General features: G+C 41.6%; 1 protein-coding gene and 1 long non-coding RNA gene across 2 annotated transcripts in view; one reads left to right on the plus strand and one right to left on the minus strand.

Annotated features, from left to right (window-relative positions):
• C10H3orf70 (chromosome 10 C3orf70 homolog) overlaps positions 1-6138 on the minus strand; it is an 89488-nt gene extending 83350 nt beyond the window's left edge. The window contains exon 1 of the mRNA XM_076867671.2: positions 5795-6138. Within this exon, the coding sequence (XP_076723786.1) occupies positions 5795-5990 (196 nt within the window). The 5' untranslated portion in view covers positions 5991-6138. The remainder of the gene's footprint in view (positions 1-5794) is intronic.
• Positions 692-2813, plus strand: LOC143642201 (uncharacterized). Its single transcript, XR_013155613.1, has 2 exons — positions 692-833; positions 2371-2813. It is a non-coding gene; the product is annotated as an uncharacterized LOC143642201 (long non-coding RNA).
• Positions 6139-23278: the final 17140 nt, after the last annotated feature.

Here is a 23278-nt window from a genome sequence, read left to right on the forward strand (position 1 = left end):
ACGTAACTCATATTCCTCAATTTGGTAAGCAATGTTATGTGCATGTCATAGTGGACACTTATTCTAGATTTATTTTTGCCACAGCACGTACTAAGGAAAATTCTCAAAATGTAATTTCTCATTGCCTAGCAGCTTTTTCTGTTTTAGGATGCCCTATGCAGATTAAAACAGATAATGCTCCAGCTTATGTGAGCTCTTCTTTTCAACAATTTTGTCAAGAGTTTAAAATTAATCATAAAACAGGAATTCCTTATAACCCCCAAGGTCAAGCCATTGTAGAACGAGCTCATTTATCTATTAAACTTCAATTACAAAAATTAAAAAGGGGGGATAGGCTTATGACTCCCCAAAATAGCCTTAATCATGCCTTGTTTGTTTTAAATTTTTTAAACTGTGACGCAGAAGGTCACACTGCTGCTGAGAGACAAATGTCTCCCTCAGTAACAGGCCCTTTAGGCAGAGTTTTGTGGAAAGATTTACAGACCGGTCAGTGGAAGGGCCCAGACCCAGTGCTTATATGGGGCAGAGGGCATGCTTGTATTTTCCCAGAAAATTCTTCTCGTCCTATTTGGGTGCCTGAACATGCTATCAGACATGGAAGAGATAGAACCCAGATTCAAGCGACTGAGGATCGACCCAGAGGAGCCCCCATCCAGAGGAGGAGATATCGGAAAAGGATGAGGAAAGACCAGATTGACCCAGCCAAAAAGCTGATTTCATGGAAAGACGTGAAGAAGCTAACAACCTAGGCTTCCCGAATACTTCGAGACCTAGGAGAAAACAGGACCCCAGTGATGATGGTAACAACAGTAATTGCCCTACTGGGCTGTCAGGTAAAGGGGGATCAAGTAGACACTTACTGGACATATTTCCCAGATCCACCCCTGGTACACCCAGCTGTGTGGACTGGAGAATCTATTCCAGTATTTACTAATGACTCATTCATGATGGGAGGATTTACAGATACTCATATTACTCCCAATCATGTGACTAGATTTAATTATTCTGGCTATAGTGCCCAATTACCCTTGTGTTGGTCCCACGATAAACATGCTGGCTGTCTGAAAGTATCATTCGAAGAAAAGACAGCGATTGGTAGACCTAGACTGACAAATAATTCTATTTATGGAGATTTAAAACCTAATACTAGATCAGTAATTAAGATGGGACTTTCCCATAATAAGCCAGTCATTTCTGCCAAACCTCCACGGATACACCACTGTCCAAATAGTTCTACAATTGAGATTGGCACCTTTCCTAAATGGATGGATTGTATAAATCCCTTTCCTGTACAACATAAGGTGTCTAAGGATAGTGGGTATATTTTAGACTGGTCTCCAAAAATTGATAAGAGGCAATTACGAAGAAATTCTGCTATGACACCTGCAGGATTTGTTAGTAATATTTTGACTTATAGTAAAGGTGGTGTTCAAAAGGATATTTGGCGTTTAATTGCTGCCTCAGAATTCTTACATTTTACAGACAAACCCTTACCAAGATTTATTGGCAAGAACTGTAAAGAGGGATCTTGCTATGGCTTACGAGCTTGTGTCCAATCTCCTTATGTTTTAATTATTGGAAATGTAAAAGTTAAATGGATAGATGACAGATATATTGTTACTTGTAATAAATGTAACCTAACCAATTGTATTACTAGGTATAATGGAGGAAAAGGAGTGCTGATACTTCATCAGCCCTCTTTCGTTTTATTACCTGCTAATATTTCAGAGCCATGGTATGCTGATGCTGGTTTACAAGTCTTACAGCAAATTCATGCCCAGCTGGCAAGACCTAAACGTGCTATTGGAGTTATAATTGTTGGTGTTTTGGCGCTAGTCTCTTTTATTGCATCAACTGTCTCTGCATCTCTGACATTGTCTCAGAATATTCAGCATGCAAAATTTCTTAATAATTTAGCTCAAAATACTTCCAAGGCTCTGCGTAATCAAGTAAATATTGATGAAAAGATTGAAACTAAATTAAACGCCTTAGAGGGAACTGTTATTGACATAGGTAATGAACTTTCAGCCTTAAAATTTAAAGAAAGGCTTAAATGCCATGCTAATTATAAGTATGTGTGTGTTACAGCTGCCAAGTACAATGCTTCTCTCTGGGATTGGGAGAAGGTTAAAAACCATTTGTTAGGTATTTGGCAAAATAGTAATAATAGCTTGGATATTCTGGAACTTCATCACCATATCCAAGACATTCAAAATAATAGAGCTGATTTTTCAGATCCTTCTTCTTTGGCTAACCAAATATTGAAGGAGTTAAATGGGTTCAACCCTGGAAATATTCTCAAACACTCGGCCTGGTACATTATTGGATTATTCTCTTTGCTGCTAATTCTTTATTGCGTTGTAATTGTAGGATGGCGAGTCTTCAGAACAAGAATGCAAAAACTCCAGAGAGTGAACCGCCGCCTCATTTTTGCGAAAAGAAAGGGGGAATATGTCGGAAGCCATTCTCACACGTGACTGGGTGACTCCCGGTTAGGGTCTGAGGCGCTCTGGCTGTGTCGGAGCTTTCCCGGCCCTCTCCTGATGAGAGAACCTGTCCGTGTGGGGGTGTAACTGACCACTGACCCCGGAGGCCCAATCACTGACCCTGACCTTGGAGTGCGGCCCCCCTTCAACCTTCATTGGATGGAATTATCCCCTGAATTTCTTGCTCCCCAATAAAAGGCTACTCCCTGGCGTGCTCTCTCTCTCTCTCTCCTGCTAGCCCTGAGTAATCCTTGCTGCCCTGCCGGGCGGTTAGTGGAGGGAACCAGAGAGGGGAGCCGTCTCGGACCTGGTCATAGAAAAAGGTAACTGAGTCTGTGTGTTTATTTCGATCTCGCTAGCTAACTTTTATGCCAAGAACCTCATTAATGAAACCATTGCGCTGGCCGCGTGGTAGAATTTCTCCTAAGATAAAAATGCTATTTGGGCTAAAAGGGGTAGAAAGAGTTGATGCCCAATCAGGTGAGGAGACCATAACACAGCACCTGGCTGCTTTTAATGACACAGCTCCTTGTGAATGGATCACTGAACTGCTGCCCAGTCAGGAAGCAGGAGAATCAGAGCCTGGCCGAAGACTAGAAAAGAGCAAATGAATGTAGGTCTAAATTTAAAATCAGAGAGAATTGTCACAACAGTGCAGAATACCTGACATCAATCGTTTTCAAAATTCAGATCATTTATTCAAAATCAGCTACTAACTATTTAGAAGCATTTGTGGAAACAATCTGAGTTATACCATATTAGTGTGTGTGTATGTATGTGTGTGTGTGTGTGTGTGTGTGTGTGTGTTTAAGAGAGACAGTTCGTAAGATAGATCATAGATCAGAAAGAAGAAGTAAAAATCCTGTGTTGGTAGGATTGCAACAAGGTCATCTGACCAACTCTGGTTACAGCCACGTGGATGTGAGAAATAAAAGATGGATAAAAGTATGCTTAGGTGACTAGGTAATTGTGTGAACAACTTTAAGTAGTCATTAATGAATTGCTATTGAGTTTCAGGACTCTATAAATTTTTCCTAATTTTCCTATTTTATTAATAATTAGAATGAAGATATATAAAGTTAATATACACTGTTGGCATCTAAAATGGGGATGACATGAACCTAGGAGGAATAACTAATATGTATTATTAAAAAGCTGGAATGAAAAAACATAGTAAGAAAAATAGGCTAATCCTCCTAAAATAAGGAAAAAGATCTAAGGTTATCTATATACTTGTGTCTAAAAATATACCTATAATTTTGAAATGGAAACTGCCACAACTGGCTTAATTGCCCCCATAATTTTTTTTTTGAAGGGCCCATTCAATGGCTCTAGTTGATAGCAAGCTTAGTTCAATGTGACAGCAGCAAGCTCAGTATGACAAAATGTGGATATCAGAAGAGCTAATGTGACTCTATAGCTGCAGCAACAGAAGTATCTCAAAGATGGGAATGTAGCAGTCTTGCTCCACTCTGGTCTGATCAGACCACAACTGGGATACTACCTGCCTTTCTGGGGTTACAACCTTTACAGGATCATGTTCATTGGCACAGGTTCAGAATAGATCCAGGATGCTTAGGAGCCTGGATACTCTTCCATAAAAGGGCAAAAGGCAGTGTAAATTTATAAACAGGACAAAACAATGGCTTCAGAGGAAAATGGTGGCTATCTTCATTCAGTCACTCAATGAACATGAAGTTCAAACCTATTACAGAAAACACCAGGAAAATCTATTTCATTATGAGAATGGCCAGGGATAAAAAGAGTCACTGTCTAAAAAAAAAAATTCCCATGGATATTCAGATACATATATGTAAACAGCTCAAACAGCCAATTCTTCTGAAAAAGAATTTGTTCTATATGATCTCATAAGGCACAAATAGGACCCATGGAAAGAAGTTAGAAAGTAAAGATTTCAGCTCCTTATAAGGAAGAATATTTTAAGAGTCAAGGCTAATGAAGGAAAAAGCTAGCTGATTAGACTGTAAGGTTTCCAACAGTAATGGTGCACTTAGAAGGGATGCTGTAAACAGGCACTGACTTGGACCAATTTAAACCTTCCTCATAGTCCACACTATGCCTCCGCAGGAAAACTGCCTCACCAGACTCCTACTTGTGTACTTTAGCATCCAGGTTTCCCGTGATTGCTACTTCCAACTATGTAACCTGTCCCCATTGCTTTCTCTAAGCACAATAAGAATAATGTGACATAAGAAGAAACTGATCCATCAGCAGATGGAAGACAAAAACAGTACTGCTTCATGTGCTTTGAATTTGTAAAGAAAATGCAAGGATTTTTCTATCCCTTTATTCACAAATTCGACTAAAAATATCCAATCGTGTTCAGTTAAGGTAAAAAGGGATTTGTTATATATGGCATCTTTGGTGAGTCACTTTCTTCTAACCAACAAGGAAAAAAATAATATTAAGTTCACTTGAAAAATTGTGTCCTAAATAAGCACACGAAAACCTTCTAATATTATGTGGAAACTAACTTTAGAATGTATTTCTAAAAAGAAACGATTCATCATATAGAGAAGGCCAAATACTATGAACTAATCAAATTGTGGAATTCTGATTAAATGGCTACTTAAGTTTAATACTTAAAAAAATCAAAGGCAGCATAAAGACAGAGAAAGGTCCCGGACCATGTAGTTTTAGCTTTCATACATTAAATTAAGATCCTTCAAGCGTATCTACAAGTCATTTTATTTTCTAATTCTTAAACACACTCATAACTTGGATCTAAATGCTGCAACTGGGTATCTAAAGAGTGTGCCCTCCAAAACGGTTCCTTTAAACTTCCTGGAAGCAATTCCTCACATTTCAGCGCTTTCTCAGTTGGAATATGATCAATGGGACAAGTTCAATTTCCAAGACTTTTTTAAACAGCAGTCGGGAAGCCAAGTGAGAAAGAAAGTGAGGCGCTTCTTGCACCACCGACCCCCCAACGGAGGCTTCCCCTCCGCTGGCCATCAACTCCGCTGAAGCTCTACCACTTCTCAGTACACGGCCTGGACATTTCTGGTACCAAAGAAAAAGCTTGCCGGGACGAGGGCATCCCCTTTTCGTGCCAGTGACCAGAGCTAACCTCCCCCCGGGAATTCCTCTCGTTGCCAAGGCAGCGCAAGCCCAGGCGTTGCGCTTCAGGGCAGTTCTAGCGACCCCAGGTCAGCGCGGCCCCAGCCTGCGGCGCGGCAGCCCCGGGAGAGCGCGTAGCCCCCGGCTGCACCGCGCCAGCCGCGACCCGCACGGCCCCGCGGGTGCCCCCAGGACCGCGATGGTAGCGGACACGCGGCTCTACTTACAGTGACACCATCCTAGGTGACAGCACCAGTGCAGCTTGAAGCACTTGCCATGGCTGTGAGTGGCACAGATCGAGAGCCCGTCGCACGGCTGGAAGTCGGGTCTGCGGGCGGCGCAGCTCCGCGCCAGGGCCTGCGCCTCATCCACTTTCTCGCTCTTCCAACCCCGTTCGGGCGCCGGCGCGGCGGCCGCACTCATTTCCTCTTCCTCTGCACGGAGCCGAGGCCGGGAGCCCGGAAAGTGGCGTCTGGGCGGACAGAACGCTGAGCCGGCTGCAGGCGCGGGAGGGCGCGGCGACCACGGCGGTGGTGCGCGGCGGTCCCAGGCTCGAGGAGGAGCCGCCCCGAGCTGCTGCTGCGACCGGGCTGGGCCTGCCGCCTCTCTCCGCGCCGCGCCCCCAAGCGCACGCGCACAAGCACACGCTCGCTCTTGCCGCCACAGCTTCCGCCACGCGCCCTGGGTGAGCCCGGCCTCCTCACGCACGCCTGGACCTGGAGCGCTGGCGGTGGCGTCGCCTCCCTCCAAGGCGAGTTCCTGCAGCTCACTCCCTTGTTCCTCCAACAGACTCCAACGGAGGACCGTTAGGACAAACGCGCCTTGGTCGCCTTGTCTGGCCACGCAAACCAGCTCATAAGCACGCTTCCCTCACACACTTCCTCCGAGCAGAGTCGCCTGGAGAATGGCAGACACGTGCACACGCTCCACCGAGGACTGTGCACACAGCTTTCATGCCCGCCCGACCCTCTTGATAGGAGGCTCTGGACGCCTCTCTGAGCCAGGTGTTCTCCCCACCTCCCTCTCTCCCGTGCTCTCTCTTACAGACACACACACACACACACACACACACACACACACACTATGGCCTCTTTGCAGGCAGGCACTTCTCACATTTCTCTCATTCACCCTTCTCATGCGACCAGAGAGAGTCCTAGGGGACACATATGCCCCCACGCAAGCTCAATCCTGGGCCTGCCTTCTACTCCCAGGTCCAGCTCAGGATAGTGGCCAGCACCATCACTTCTTGCCTCTGACACCCAACTTTTCCAGTCTGCAACCCACCTGACTTAATGGGAAAGCAACCAACTGACTGCAGTCTGTTTGTGTGTGCATGTGTGTACCTTATGCACTGTTTGATGAAGCGTGCGTGCACAGATGTGTGTTAATGTAGCGTGGGTGATATCTGAGTGGAGTGTGTATGTGGCATGCAGGTGGGTATTATATAGTGTGTATATGGCTGTGTGTATGTGTGTGACAGTGTGGTGCATGTGACTGGAATGGCAAGTATGTGCATGGTGTATAAGGATGGAGTCGGCATGGGTTGGTACACAAATAGTGCTCATGTCTGCCTTTCTTTTAGTGTTGTTGCCTACCCTGGCCAGTGGGTATGACTGGCCTTGCTGGTGGCTGCCTGCCACTCCCCCACACACTGGGCTTGCATTTTTTCCTCCTGGCCACAAGTTGCTCCAAGTAGATTTTCCATGCCAGGCCCTGCTGCTGAGAATGGACCCCAGGCTGCATTCAGTGAAGAGAGAACAAAGCATTTGCTTTTAGGGAGCATTGTTGGGGATTGGTGTTTCCCTGCAATGGGACCAGAACCCAGCCTGGAATGCAGAAAGGGATGGGACACCCTTATTTGCCAAACGATTTTCAGAGTGCGGGAAAAGTGCCTATAATAACTGATGTTTCAGGGAAAAGAGAGCCTTTCAACACAAATGCTATGCTGGAACATGTTTATGCCTAAGTCCCTGTTCTCCACTACTTTCCTTTCCTGCTTTGCACTGAAAATGAGACTCATCCTGGTTTACAGAAAGCCAAATTCATCCTCAAGCCCTGAAAAGCCGTGATGCCATAGCAATCTTTCATCATTTTCCCTTTTATTTAACCTTGGCTTGAGAAGGAAAATGTAATTTGCATATATCTGATTCTAGTGAAATCTTTATTAGGGAATGGAGAGAAACTCACTTTGGTGGCAAAGGTATTTTCAAGAAATGTCTGAATCTAAATCACAAATGATGATTCCCCATTGACCTAACACTGAAACAAATGTAAACAAGAGGCTTCATCTTTTAGCCTTCCTCCCTAGGTGCCCACCCCACTCAGTACATAGCCAACTTATAAAATCCACTCCTTCCTGCTGTTAAATTCATATTCTAGTCCACCTCAGAATAACATGAGAAAAGGAAAAGAAAATCAAAGGAATGCACACCATGTTATTAACACACCAAGCCAACCAAGAATTTTTTTAAGGAAGGGGTATTTCCATCTGTTCTACCCTGTATTTCTCTTCCAACCTATAAATTCCCTCTAATACTGTCCATAACATATAAGACCTAATAATAGAATGCCTTCAGTAATACTTCCACAGGCTTCTACTCTAAAATGAACCATGTTATAAGATTCCACTAAATATGAAACATACCATCTTTGGCTAGTGAAAAATGAGCATGAGAAAGAGTATAAAATAACACTTTAGCCAAGAGGTACCGTAAATACCCGAACATTCTTCTTATATTAGTCACATAACCAGAAACTGAGACATCTGTGTATTTTCTAATTCATGACACTTACTCCACTCCCTTGCACTAAATATGTTATTTTAACATTTACTGAGTAGGAAGAGGTAAGTGCAGTGACCTCTCAAAAATATACAAACAGCTTTTAGTATGTGTTGTTGGAATATCAGTTTTTAGAGTTTTATTATGGAAAATTCCAACCTACACAAAAGTCAAGAGACACGTAAAATGAACTCCTGTACCCATCGCCTGATTTCAATAATTATTAAATCATCTAAAAAAATCTTATTTCTTCTATAACTTCACCCACTCCTGACCTTCACCCTGCCACTAGATTAGTTTGAAGAAAATCCCAGACAACATATAATTTCATCCATAAATATTTCAGTCCAAATATGTATCTCTAAAGGAACTTTTAAAAATGATAACACACAATACCAGTATCACATAAAAGCATACAATTTGATCATAAAGATAAACTTGTCCCACAATTGTTAATCACATCTCTAATTCTTCTTTAAGAATGCCACTCTCTCTGCCTGGAATTTTCCTCTTTCCCCTTCTTCTCCCCTCTTCAAATTCAAATTCAGTTATATTTCCTCAAAGAAGCTTTCTCTGGCAAACCCAGACTAAGTTATATACACTCTTCCTTCATATCACTTATCCCAACTTTAAACTATATGAAGGAATTATGGAACTAATGACTTTTCCCTTTTCCCTCTCCCCATACATACTGTAAACAACTTCTTCTCCTCCTCCTTCTTCTTCTTCTTCTTCTTCTTCTTCTTCTTCTTCTTCTTCTTCTTCTTCTTCTTCTTTACAACTAGGATTTTAATCTTTAACTCTCTGTAAGCTCCTTAAGGGCACAAATATGACCTCTGTCTTGTTCACTATCTTGTTTACACTTGTGTTAGTCAGTTTTCTGATGCTATAACAAAACAGCTGAGAAAAGCATTTTAAGAGGAGGAGAGATTTATTTTGGTCACAGTTTCAGAGATTTCAGTCCATTGTATCTTGGCTTCATTGTTTCTGGGCATGTGATGTTCCAGAATGTTATGGTGGAGAGGGTGTGGGCTAGGAAATATGTCCCCAGGAACCATTTCCTCTAGTTAGTCCCCACTTCTTAAAGTTTCCACCACCTCCCAATACCACCACCAGAGGACCAAACCTTTAATACATGAGCCACTGGGGACATTCCAGAACCTAACTATAAAACCACTTAGCACAGAGAACAAATAAACATTGAAACAGGGAAAATAAATCCATGTCAGACTCCATAACATTAGGAAAATTTCAGCTTTGGTAAATTGTTTGCATACATATGAATAATAGTTATTATATAGTTACTTTTTCTTATAGCCCCATCCTCAGATAGCCCCCTTCCATACCAATTCTAAGCTTAGCTATGCATATTAGCTTATCTATTGCTGTGTAACAAATGACCCCCAAATTGAAACAACACACTTCTTCTTTGGGTGAGGACCCCAGGCATGCCTGCCAAGTCGTCTGCTTCAACATCTCTCACAAGGCTACAGTGAAGCTGTGGGTCAGGGCTGCATTCTCATCTCAAGGCTCAACTGGGGAAGACTCTGTTTCTAAGCTCACTCACTCACTTATCCTGGACTAGATTCAGTTCCTCAGGGAACTGTTGGGATGTGTTTGACCTCCTCATGGACCTCTCCAGGGGATAGCGCACATGTGACAGTTGGTTTTAACAGAGAAAGCCTATCTTTAAGAAAAGTCAGGGCTGGAGGGATAGCTCAGTGTTGCCTAAAACATGTGAGGCCCTGAGGTGGATCTCCTGCACCACTAAGAGAGAGAGGGAAAAAAAGAGAGAGTGTGTGTGTATAACAATATTTCATAACCTAATCTAGAGAGGGATTTCATATCACTTGTCCCATTTTACAGTCATTAGAATCAAGTCACTAGGTGTAGCCCTACAACAGGGCAGGAGGTTCCACAAGGGCTGGAATACATCATGGGGAACAATTTGAAAAGCTGACTACTGTACTATGTGACTTACTTTAGCCAATGGAAGACTAGTAAAGATGGCATGGTAAAAATTTGCAAATAGCATGCTCACTGGGGTTTGCCTTTTCTTCCTATGCTTGGAACCCTGAGACCACTGTGTAGACAAACTGAGTAAGCCTGCTGGAAGATGAAATAACTTATGGAGAAGAATGGAGGCACTCCCCGTTGATAAGCAGCCAATTCCCAACCAATAGTCTGTCAGCCACTGGACCTATGAGTCAGGCTGTACTAGATCATGCTGGAGCTACCAATTGATCACAGAAGCAAATGAGAGTCCAGAAGAGATCTGGCAAGTCAGTCCAGAGCAGAACAACCACCAGTACAAATTATAGAATATCAAGATAAATAGAACGTTTGTTGTTTAAAACTACCACATTTAGATTGCTTCTTAATAACTAAAGCTAACTGAAACATTCATCAACTCTTTTCTGTTTTAGACAAAGTAACTGAGGACTCAAGAGGCTAAATAACTTGCTCAATGTCACCGTGCACCAGGCACAGTAGGAAAAGATCTCTAGGACTTGGCATCGCAATAGTACAAATAGTTCAAGTCTAACTTCTGTTGTTTACTGGCTGAAAGGCCATCACAGGTCCCTTATACTTCTGAGCTTCAGTTTCTTTATTCAAAACAAAAACAAAAGAAACAGAAGTTTCTCTAGAATATCCTTAACACTCAAAGTTATGACTTGTCCACTTGGCTACAAAGCTAGGGTTAAGTTCCTTTGGTTCAGGTGTCACTTGCGAATAGTCAAATACTCCCTTCCTATTGTACCACACATATTTTTCTACTGCTAATAGAAGCTGTCTGTGCACACCAACCCTTCCAAACACTTTGATAAATCGAGTCATTACAAATCAGTTAGTTTTTCGCTGCTTGATTGAACCAAGCAACTAATTCCACCAAGGTTATAAATAACCTGCTAGTAATTGGTCAATTAGTCATATTAAAGCAATTAGAGTGATGGAGTGGATGGAGTAGCTTCCAAATGCAATATAACTGAATTCAGAGCCTCTGAGGAGACAGGATGCCTCTTCAGTGTGGCTGCTGGCATAATTCAGACTCATCTTTCCCTTTGGTGTCAAGAAAAGAACAGCAGTTTTGGAATCAGAATTGATCAAAGCTCAGCTCCACTACCACCTTTCTGGGGCTCTTGGGCAAGTTATTGAACCTTGTTTCTTAAATGGGAATTATAATTCCTACCACATGCACTTGCCATGAACATTAAATATGATAATATGCATGAAGAGCAGAGCTCTGTATCTGATATATTGCAATTATTCAATACATATTATTTCTCCTTTTTGTAGCACCTCCAGACCCCCCTCTGTATTCACAGATTGTCTTTATCCCAACTATAAAATTTCTAATCCTTCCTTCAGGGGGCTGTGAAGCATTCTCTCCACAATGTAAATCAATCATGTCACACCTGTGCTTAAATTTTTTGATGTTTCTCATCGCCAGTTGGACAAACTGAAACTCCTTTGTAATAGATACAAAGCTGTTCTGGCCTCTTCTCCAGCCATCCTCCCCCGTGCCTTCAGATCTGTCACCCCCCTTCATTATTGTTTTGTTTCTGGACATATACTGTCCTCTCTACCTGCTCCTGTGCTGCCCTCATTCTGTCCTCTTTGTCTTAAAATGTCCAACCCCCATTATGCACAGGGAATCCTACTCTGAGTCAAGTTCTAACTCAAATGCTACCCAAAGCCTTTTGCCAGCTCACTCTCCTGTGTTCTTAAGGACTTGCTGTGCCTACCATTTGGTGCCTCAAGTAGTAAGACAAGTATTGTGTATTCCCAGTGCCTGGGATGGTGTTGGGTGCATCAGAGACACTTAGCACATATTGTTGAATGGGCACATCAAAATATACATTACTGAAAATTCATAAATAGAATGGAAGGACAAAATACCTGCTTTTCAAATCTCAGATCTGCAGAATGAGCAGCTTCCTTTGAAGCCTTACTTTAAAAACTGCCTGGAAATCTTATTGAATGTCTTACCTCTGTAGGTGACCTGAGCTGGGACAACTATAAATTCAAAGAGGTATTTTAGACATTGCAAGAACGACAGACCCATAACAGAAATAATTGTGGTTCCTCCCTAGCCTTTTGATACCGCACCATGAAGGGCAGTTTTCCACAAAATACATCATTGTGCCACCATCAAAGGCAAGATTGAAAGCCAGATAGACCCTGAGACAGCTCCAAATAGCATTTCTTGTATATTTAAAGGAGTAGAAGTGGCTGGTATTTGTGGATCACCTCAATAAGATTTTTTTTCTTAATTTTTCTCTTTCTCAGCTGCTTTTTGAAAAGGACACAGCAGTTTGGGGCCAGTTTGTTTTATCAACTAGAGAAATATTTTTATCATTGACAATTTTGAGTGGAACAATAAGCCTTTAGGGGGGATTTGAACATAAAGGGGAGGGCAGAAAAGTCTGTCCTTAACCTGCCAAACAGCCTGACCGCCTGTGGACATCAAATCCTCCAGGGGTTCATGCTCATCTGGACCAATAACCATTGAGCTTCTCCTGAGTGATGTGAGGAGACACTAAGAGGAGCAGGATGTGGGTCGATTTTGCGCTCCACACAACACAGCCTGTTCTTTACGCTCTGACAGTCAACCTACTTCTGGGAGCAGTGGACCTCTCATAATCTGGAAACAAGAACTTTGGCTCCTTTTAATGGTGGGATAACAAAGTTATTCTGCATTTCCATCTTTTTTTTTTTTTTTTTTTACAAAATATTTTTCTCCGTGATTGGCAATTAAAATAATTCAGTCTTAATTAGCTCATTTCAGTAAGCAGTTAAAGGCTATAATGACAGTGAAGAACAATCTGGAAGACGGTGACTGATTCATGGATTATAAATGAGGCAGCTGAGGTACTACATATAATCCATGAAGACTGGGCTGCGGTCAGTACTCTGTCCAGCTCCCAAGCACTAAGGCAGCAGCCGGCTTACAAGGCTGGGCTTCTTTATCCACTCCAGCCTAACTATCAATGTCTTCTGTGCCAGGCCTGGGCAGGATGCTGGGGACAATTTAGAGGAGAGACATAAGCCAGCCAAAGAGTATAAAAGGAAATTGCTTGGACTAAAGGGTTTTTAAAAATCACAAAAGGAGAATGAGGAAGAAACATATGTCTGCCTGGAGCCATCAAAACACATTTCCCAGCAAGGACAAGTTAGCAATGGCCATGTAGACGGGCCAGGGTGGGTACTAGGAGAGAGGGAGCAGTATGGCCAACAGCCACAAAGGCAGAGAGGGTTGCTCTGAGGGTTCTTGTTGAAAGTAACATGAGCCTGAAAGAGCAAATAAGAGGCAGACCTAGAAAGCAGAGGTCAGATCATGGAACTCCACACAAGGTTAGACTTCGTCTTTTAAAACTGAAGGTTTTGTACATCTTTGAGCTAGAAGCACTTTGTTAAGTGGAAGTGTTTTCAGAAACAGAAATGAAACAGACTTATAAAATCCAGCTGCTCCAGTGGAGACTGATGTGTGTTGGTGAGAAATGCTGGAACCCTACTTGTCTGGAATCCTCAGGACACCAGAGCAAACCGCTGCTCCAGGAGCTGGGAAGCCTCTCACATGGCCCCCCATTGGTCATACCTGCTGGTTTTCATATCCTGCATAATTCCCTCCCCTGCAGTGGGAACTAGACTTAACAACTCCAAAAGTGGCATTGGGGATCACTTTTAAGATTAGATTGCAAGGAAAGTGACTTCGGTGTCTTGCACTCTATCTCTCAACTGTCATTTTGAGAGTGATCTTTTGCTCCTCTTTGGCCCATATACCAAGGAACATCTCTGGTCAGTAGCTAGTATAGACCCAATTCCTGACAATAACTAGAGAAGCTTAGTAGCAAGTTCTCCCAGTTGAACCTTTAGATAAAACTACAGTCTTGGTGAACCCCTTGATCATGACCCTGGCCAGCTAAGCTGCATGTAGAGTCCTGAGCCATGGAAACTGTGAGATAATAGTGAGTGTTGTTTAACTCTCTAAGTTGTGGGAAAATCTGTCATTCTTCAATACATGGTTCCTCAGGAACCACTAAGGAATTTTGAGCCGAGTGACAGAATCAAATGTGCATTTTAAACAGTAGAACAGAAGAAAGGACCAAGAAAAAGGGGGGTAGGGTAGAAAGGGGAAGTACTGGGAAATGAAATTGACTGAATTATGTTATGTACATGTACAAATATGTCACAATGAATCCCAATAGTAGGTATATAACATCATACTTATAATGCAGCAGTACGAATTAATTTTTTAAATGTGCATTTTAAATGCTAACTCTGGAAATACCCAAGAAAATACATTGCATGGGGCAAAACCAGAGATAAGGGACTTGCCAGTCCAAGAGAGAGCTGAAGAGAGCCTGAATGGTTATGATGAGCAGGATAGACATGGTATAAATCTCGAGCAGGCAAAATCAACAAGATTTAGGGTGATTTGGTTCTGGGGAGCAGAGGGGTTGCAAGGACAATGCTGGTCATTAGCTAGGGAATAAAGAAGAGAGAACAAATTTGGAGAGAGAAAGAGTTCAATTTGGAATGTGCAGGAGATGAAGTGCTGGGAGTTATGTGGGTGGAGAATGCTAATGGGCAGTTGGGTACCCCATTCAGAGGGAGAAATAGGGTACTCTGCATAAAAATGGTACTTCTGCATTCAGGAGCTTCACTTTGCAAACTTCAGCCCTCCTGGAGGCCAAGAATATAGCAAAGCATACCAGTGGCTGTTCCTTTGGGAGTTGTCCCTTAATTATGTCCCCCTCCCTCCCTTTGCCTAGCATTCTAAATTCTAAAGAAAAGCACATCTGAATGATTAAGATGTCAATTGCTAATAATCTTTCTTCAGCTTTACAGAAACCCAGAACATGAAATAATGCCAGAGTTTGCAGCACCCCTCCTTATTCTTTAGTCCTGTGCATCAACTAACCCATGCAGTATAAACTCCAAGGACAGAACTCCTGGTGCTTTCAGGCCTCCAGGAAGTGGGGTGGAATCCAGTACAGCCCTGGGAACAGCAGCAACAGAACTTACTGTAGCTTCATTAGTATGCACCAGAAATGTGATTTTGCTATTACCCATGGGTTAATGCCTTATATCACCAACACACTTATTCTATTTTTTCTGTGCTTTGCATCTTCCCTTTACTCATTGTATCTGCCTTTTCCTAATTTGACCCCATAAAATCCCCATCTCACTCACACTAGCTCTTGATATGACAAACCTTTCCCTCTTCCCTCCCAGTTCAAATACCTTTAAGTGAGTATTTTTTCAAACACCATCTCAGCAGTCATTTGCATATGGAGGAGGAAGAGGGAAGTCCTATGATGTTAAAGCCATCTAAATTGATGAGCTAGTTGGAGTCACAGATGGACAATTTCCCATAGAAGGGACTGTGGGCAAGAAGGCACCATGACTGACATAGCCTGGTGTAATCATATGAGTGTGTGTCCACTAGATGCTGGGGCCACAGAGAAGATCAGAAATGTCATGCTCTTATTTTGAAAGTCGGCATGAATGGGTTGCAGGAAGATGATATGTAACCAGTACAAAACCAGATCTTCTTCTGGGAGTTCCTGCTCCCATCCAATGTACCAGGTACGGAGACTCATGGATGCAGTTAGCACCAAACATCATGTCTGTGATGGCTGAGCTTAGGTTCTTTACTCAACTGTTGAAAAATGAACCCTGATTCTGCTCCAGCTTCAAAGAGATAAGGATAAGTCTTGCTCTCTTTCTCTGCTACTTATTCCTACTTGGCTAGGTGTGTCCCTGTGTGGGATTGAGGGTCACTGCTGTTACTCCAGCCCAGATCAGAGCTAGTTCACCGGGGGTAAAATCAGGGTCAGGCCAAGGCCCCTTTTCCCTTACTTTCAGAACTTCCCCCAGGGAGACTTTCATCCCCTTCTTCCGGGAGAGCACCCAGTTCCAGCGGCACAAGCTGGGCATTCCCTGCCCTCCTTCCACTTCCCGTAGGTCTCCAATGTGTTCCTGTCTGGAAGCTGAAAGTGTAAAGAGCTTGAAAACGATTGAGAGGAGAGATCTGTAGATTCCTCAACTGACAGGAATGGTTAAGTCAAGGCCCCTTTTATCATTCAGGAAAGTACAGTCCCAGAAAGACTATGAGGCTGCTTGCCAATGTCATAAAACTATTCCTTCTAAGATCTACTTCGGATGGAAATGGAAATAGAATCCATGGTTCCTGATCCCAAAATTGCGGCTTTTCCTGCTATCCTAGAGGTATAGAAAGGAACTGGCTTATCTTTTGTGCATTTTCAGTCTCAATTACTACTTTTAACATCCTACTCATTGTTGGTTATTATGCTGATGTTTTGAGGCCATGCTATAGAGACCAGGACCCAGCCACCCCCTGACCCTGCTCACCACTCTCTCACCCTCCCTCTAGGTTCCAGGGAAGCCAAGCACAATAATCACAGATTGAGAAACAAAGTTCCTTTTTATCAAGTTGACCCAGGCTCTTGATAATCAATATCTATTGTTCTAAACATATAGTCAATAACTATTCAAGATAAGAAAATATTGTATATGAATATTAGAAAGGAAGAAAGCAAATATCTATTTTTCAGGTAGCATGATTACAGACCTAAACATCTAAGGAATCAACTAAAAATCACTAAAAGTAATGAGTTCAAATGCAGACTTTCTAAATCGTCCAAAAATTTTGTATATGTGTATATATTATATATAAACGTGTGTATACATACACACACATATGTTAGGAATAAAAATAGATGAGGAATAAGAGGAATAAAAATAGATTCTATTGTTGATGTTCTAATACAAACAGAATAAACACATGGAAATTGATTTACCTTCTGACAAACATTATTCTGAGAAATTATAAAGAGGGTTCTTAATAAATCAATTGTTATGCCTGCTTAGAAAAAGAAATATAATAGTATTTCCAAGGTTAAATGTAGATTTTCCAAGTAAAGCAAATAGAAAGTTAATTTCAAATTATTAATGTTAGTTTCTTATTTTTTAGCAAAATAAATGAATAGAATTGCATTCTGGTATAATAAGAAAAATGTCAAAGTATATTTATTATAAAAGGCAAGATGATTACTGACTCATATTTTGTATATGTTTTGCTACTGAAATTTAAAATATTTAAATTTCAAATTTATATAATTTTATAATTACAAAGTGAAATTATAAAAAAAATAATGGAATATTAAGTTAAATACAGAATAAAGTTGTTGAACCAAATGAAGCCAGGTGTAGTGGTGCACACCTGCAATCCCAGTGACTCTGGACACTGAAGCAGGAGGATCCCAAGTTTGTGTCCAGCCTGGGCAACTTAGGGAGACCCTGTCTCAAAATAAAATATTAAAATGGATTGGGGATGTAACTCAGTGATAGAGCGCCCCTGGGTTCAATTCTTAATACCAAGGAAAAAAGTAGAAATTTGACAAATAAATTCAAGTGAGGAAGTGGTACAAGTGGTACAAGTGAGGAAGGAATCACTACTAAGTGCTATTGAGACGACTAGATACTGGTAGAAGACATATTTACATATACAGTAATTAAGAGTAATACTTAGAATCAGATCATCTTTGGCAAATCTCTAAACATTCTTCAGTTCCTTTTTCCTTATTTGTAAAATGGGACTCATAATGCCTATCTTGAGGATAGTTTGAGGAATAATATAGACAATGTATGTAAAGCATTTAGCCTAACAACAGGAACACAGTAGTTATTATCATGAGTCAGTGTGTTAAATAGAAACTAAAAAAAATTGGTTCAACAATCTGGAAATACAAGCAGAAAATCATTTGTATCCCAGTGGAGGAGAGTAAAAAAGTTTCATAGAAGCATTAAATACATTATCATAGGTAAGAGGAATCTTCAACAACTTTAAAAACAAAGCAAAATAACTCTCAAACAAAAGGTGGTATGGAGAGGAAACACCAGTTGTTGAGCTCCTGAATGGGTAACTTTGGAAAGAGTGGTTCCAGGCCCATGGGGTGATGGACAGAATTTCAGGATGGCCTGAAATCTCACTCTCTAATGCCAAAAGGCCTTTCCAGGGATGAGCAAGGAAAAGTCATTAGCCTTCCATATGAGCCAAAGGGCAGTGCAACGGAGCAAAGGCGGTCCTCTCCCCATTCTACCATCTTCTTTGGCTAGTTTTATCCAGGGTCCTATGCTCAGCTTCCTGTATCCTGGAGTCCAAAGGAGCTTCATATGGGCCTTGTGGGGGGTGGGGGTCTGTTTGTTTTCATTTCCCTTTTTTTGGTACTGGAGATTGAATTTAGGGGCACTCTACCACTAAGCTACATTCTTAGCCTTTTTTTTTTTAAAAAAAATTATTTTGAGAAGGGCCTTGATAAGTTGTTAAGTCTGGCCTTGAACTTGCAATCCTCCTGTCTCAGCCTCTCAAGTCCCTGAAATTGAGACCTGCATCCCATGGGCACAGTAGTTTGTGCTTCTTCCTGGTCACTGGGAAGCTGAGCCATCTTCCTCTGCTCACATAGGCAGCTCATCTGCCTCACTTCCAACCAGCTGCCCTTGGCAGCCTCCTTCATCCTGCCCAATGACCCAATGTCATCTTTGCCCTTCAACTCACCCGATTAGAGCTCATTGCATCTTCCCCCCACCATGTTTTCCTTACCTAGCTCAAATTTCAGGCCACTTCAGTACCCTCAGCCCAGCCAATATACTCCTCCCTAGTTCCTGCCTCCAAGCCTCTGTGCAAGTACTTTTTTTGTGTGCAGGTATTCCTTTGTGTGGATCATTCTGTCCCTTTCCCTGCTGCATCTATTTTTATCTTTTCTGACTCAAGGTAGTCAGGAAAGCCTTCCTTGACACATTTAGCTGAACCAAAAGTTCCTCTTCCAAGCATCATGGCAAACTGTGCATTTCACTTTAACTAACTTATAAATACTTTGTGAACCAAGACAGTTGTAGCTCTTGGTCATGTTTGCTCCTAGCACAGTGCTGGCTCTCAGCAGTCCTAAGAAAGGTTTGTGCCATCTGCCTCCACCTAGCCTACTGCAGGCCACTAATTTTGGTATCACTGGGTGTTCTGCCAAAACCACATAGTCATTTAGACAGTGGTTCTCAGCCCTGACTTCACTTTGGCATTCCCTGAGGAGCATATAAAAATACCAGCAGCTGGATCCACCCAATTCCAAGTAAGTCAGAATCTCCTGGCGTTGGCCTAAGTATCAGTAATTTTTTCAAAGCTCCCAGATTGAGAACCACTCACTTAGGACATTATTCAGAATCAGCCCTTGGTAAGTTTTAATTCCATGCCAGAATTGGGGAGGATACAACTGGAGTCTGAAAAGTTTTGGAAAGGCCAGAGCCAAGTGCTGCATCCTAAGTTTTAAGCTTTGCTAACTTCAGAGTAAATCTATTTTTGAGAATGAGTACCACCCTTGATTGGGTCAATATGCACCAGAGACTTTTCATATATAGCCCTACTTACAACATACAAGCAAGGGTACGATAACCTCATTTTACAAAGGAGGAGTCTCTGGCCCAGAAAGCTCATTATGGATTCCATGTCATATACATGGAACTGGAATTCAAACTCATTTCTGGGGACATGGTATTGGGAAGCTTGGAAGTCCCCTGTTTTGATAATAAAGTGGAACAGCTCATGTGCCCAGAGCCTGTTGTAATTGCCTCTTTTCCCAGGACTCTACATTCTCAAATGGTTACAAGACTGTCCACTGGGGTGAAGGAAGAAAATATGAAAAATTCTACTTATACAGATTTTTACCATTACCTTTTAAAATGCCCATGGATATTTGTATCTCATAAGGTATATTAGAGTAACCTGTCTATAAGATTTACAAATAAGTACATACTTATGGCACAATAGCTGAGAGCATTTCTCTGCCTGGGTGAAAACCTTGGGCTTGCCTCTGTGTGTCCTTGGAATAGCATCCTTTCTGCGAAGTGCTTTTAAAAGTTTGACTATTACTGTTTTATCTATCCTAACGGAGACACAGAAAAAAAAAATTACATCAGATGAAGACCCCTCCCCACACCCCCTCCCTCAAGTCAGCTTCTCTCTAACCATGGGGTCTCAGGAAGGCTCTGGAATGTGGGAGCTATTTCTCTTTGTGCTGTCCTCTGGCCTGGCTTGCCCAGGAACAGGACACAGAGGGCCTCACAGAGGTTCCCTTTGATAAGTAGGATACAGACAGGGAAACAAGTCTCAACTCATAGCAACTGTCCACTCCTTCCATGGAAGAAGAAAGGGGTCTGTGTGCTCAGCCACCCCACCGCCAGCAGCCCAGCAAACAGCTGCTGATGCCCTGCATGGAGCTCCACCCCATGTTGGGGCCAAGGCACTGGGAAGTAGGGACATCAGCTGCAGGGAAAGGCAGAAAGAAGTGCATGGAGCTTTGCTATGTTTCTGGCTTTCCTTTCCTTTGTTGCTTTTTCTAGTGACATTTTCAAAGTCTGTCCCCTCAGGCAGCCCCCAAAGCCCTCAAGTCCAGGTCCCTGCTTCTCTGGCTCTTCCAACCCCTTGGATGTTGTCATCTCACATTTCTTCTCCCTGAAGGACCTTTGGGAAGTGCTGACCCCCCTACCCCAGGATGCTTAACCACTGAGCTCAGTTCTCACTCTGGCTTGCCCTTTTCTTCTCTGAGATAGATTTATAATTTATGCAAATAAATGTACAGGATTAGGCAGACGATTATGTAAATGATGCCTTCCCTTTTCTCACCTCAATTCTGGTAACACTAGGAGAAAGTAACAATAATGATTAAAAGAGGAAACACAGAATAAACATGTAAAAGACATGAAAGCTGGATTTTTTTTTTTTTAGTTATGAATGGACCTTTATTTTTATTTATATGCCTTGCTAAGAATCCAACCCAGTGCCTCACACATGCTAGGCAAGCGCTCCACTGCTGAGCATAACCCCAGCCCCTCGGAATTTAATCTAGATAGAAAGTGTAGTGATGATTTCATAGCAAGGTTCTGTTTCTATCATGGATAAAATAGAGGTTACTGACCCCTCAGATTTCTACAAAAGACTCAAATCTGTAGCAAATTATAGAATCCAATATACATAACCACTATATTTTCCCATTGAAATTAGTGGCTCTCGGGATCAAGCAAACTAAGTACTGTATTTTATCAAGGCTCTTATTATTACATTGATATACTATGTGTATTATACACTGAAAAAAATTCTGAGTTTACTAACAGACAAAATGTCTCTATAGAAAGAACCAAAAAATCCAAGTGTTAAATTATTATTTGTAAACGTCTTGCAATACTTAAGGAATTAATAAAATTAGATTTTTATAAACCATGTAAGATTAAGCAAATGGGTTTTTAAAATTGAAATGATATTATTATGATCACTCTCATAAGTTGAACAAGAGCCACAAATAAATTATGCAATTTCACCTAACTTTTTTTTTTTTGATACTAAGGATTGAACCCAGGGGTGCTTAACCACTGAGCTACATTCCCAGCCCTTTTTATTATTATTATTATTATTTAGAGTAAGGGTCTCACTGAGTTGCTTAGGGCATCCCTAAGTTGCTGAGGATGGCTTTGAACTCACTATGCTCCTGCCTCCCAAGCAGCTGAGATTACAGGTGTGCACCACCATGCCTGGCTTCACCTAACTTTTTAAGACTCAGAGAGATTATTGTAATTCAAATACATGATGATCACTGGAAATCTAATAAGGTCAAATGCCATTGCAGCTGAAATTCTAGTTTCAATTTCTACTTATTCATGATTCCTGTTATTTTTTTAAAGTGACCCACATCTACCCAACCACAAGCTCCAGGAAACTTCAGAACATTTTGTCTGAGGTTATTGAAACAAATGTTAGTTTAGAGAATCATTATTGAACATATGAATTATATTCTATTGCTTAATAAGTGGGCCCCCAACATGGAATGTTTAAGAAAACTTCTCAGCAGCACCACCTGGTGGGGAATACAGAAAAAAAAATCTCATACTATTTTTTTTTTAGAGAGAGAGAGAGAGAAATTTTAATATTTTTTTTTTTTAGTTTTCGGCGGACACAACATCTTTGTTTGTATGTGGTGTTGAGGATCGAAACCGGGCCGCAATGCCAGGCGAGCACGCTAGCGCTTGAGCCACATCCCCAGCCCCTCATACTATTCTTGGAAGTGATTTATTTCAATAGCTCTTCACTAGGTTTGTTCCCCGTTTCCCCGACACATGGTCTATATTATGCCGTACACATGAGGATCTCTTCGGTAACTGAAAATTTAGTTGTATTAAAAAAATAGGTTTTCTGCAAATTTTCAGATTTTAAAGTTTTCCATATATTCTAATAACAAATATTCTTCAGTTTTGTATTTTTATGTAATATTATTGTTTCAAAGAGAGAATGTTTGCTTATTGTACAAAATTAATAGTCTTTTCATTCTTTGTAATTTCTTTTTTTTTAAGAGAGAGTGAGAGAGAGAGAGAGAGAAGGAGAGAGAGAATTTTTAACATTTATTTTTTAGTTTTTCGGCGGATACAACATCTTCGTTTGTATGTGGTGCTGAGGATCCAACCCAGGCCACACGCATGCCAGGCGAGCACGCTACCGCTTGAGTCACATCCCCAGCCCTCTTTGTAATTTCTTTACATAAGCCACACATCAGGAAAAACATTATTTGGAATCTATAGTTAGGAATAGGTAGACAAGTCAAAAATTGGGATACTAATAGAAATTTAACTTCTCTATTACCATGTGTTAAGCTGTGATAGGTAGTTTTGAGACAGTGGATAGGCAATATTTCTATAGCCTTCCTCTAGAGTTCCTAAGACAGCCTGGGCTAATTCCCAGTATGGAGAACATGAAGTGTGATGTTTTAGAATAGCTAGTCTTAAGATAAGGGGTAAACTAAGGTTTTTATTTGTTCAACGCATTATATTGAACATCTCCTATGTTCAGGCACTGGTTTCCATTCC

The sequence above is a fragment of the Callospermophilus lateralis genome, chromosome 10 (assembly GCF_048772815.1).
Source record: "Callospermophilus lateralis isolate mCalLat2 chromosome 10, mCalLat2.hap1, whole genome shotgun sequence".
Lineage (NCBI taxonomy): Eukaryota > Metazoa > Chordata > Mammalia > Rodentia > Sciuridae > Callospermophilus > Callospermophilus lateralis.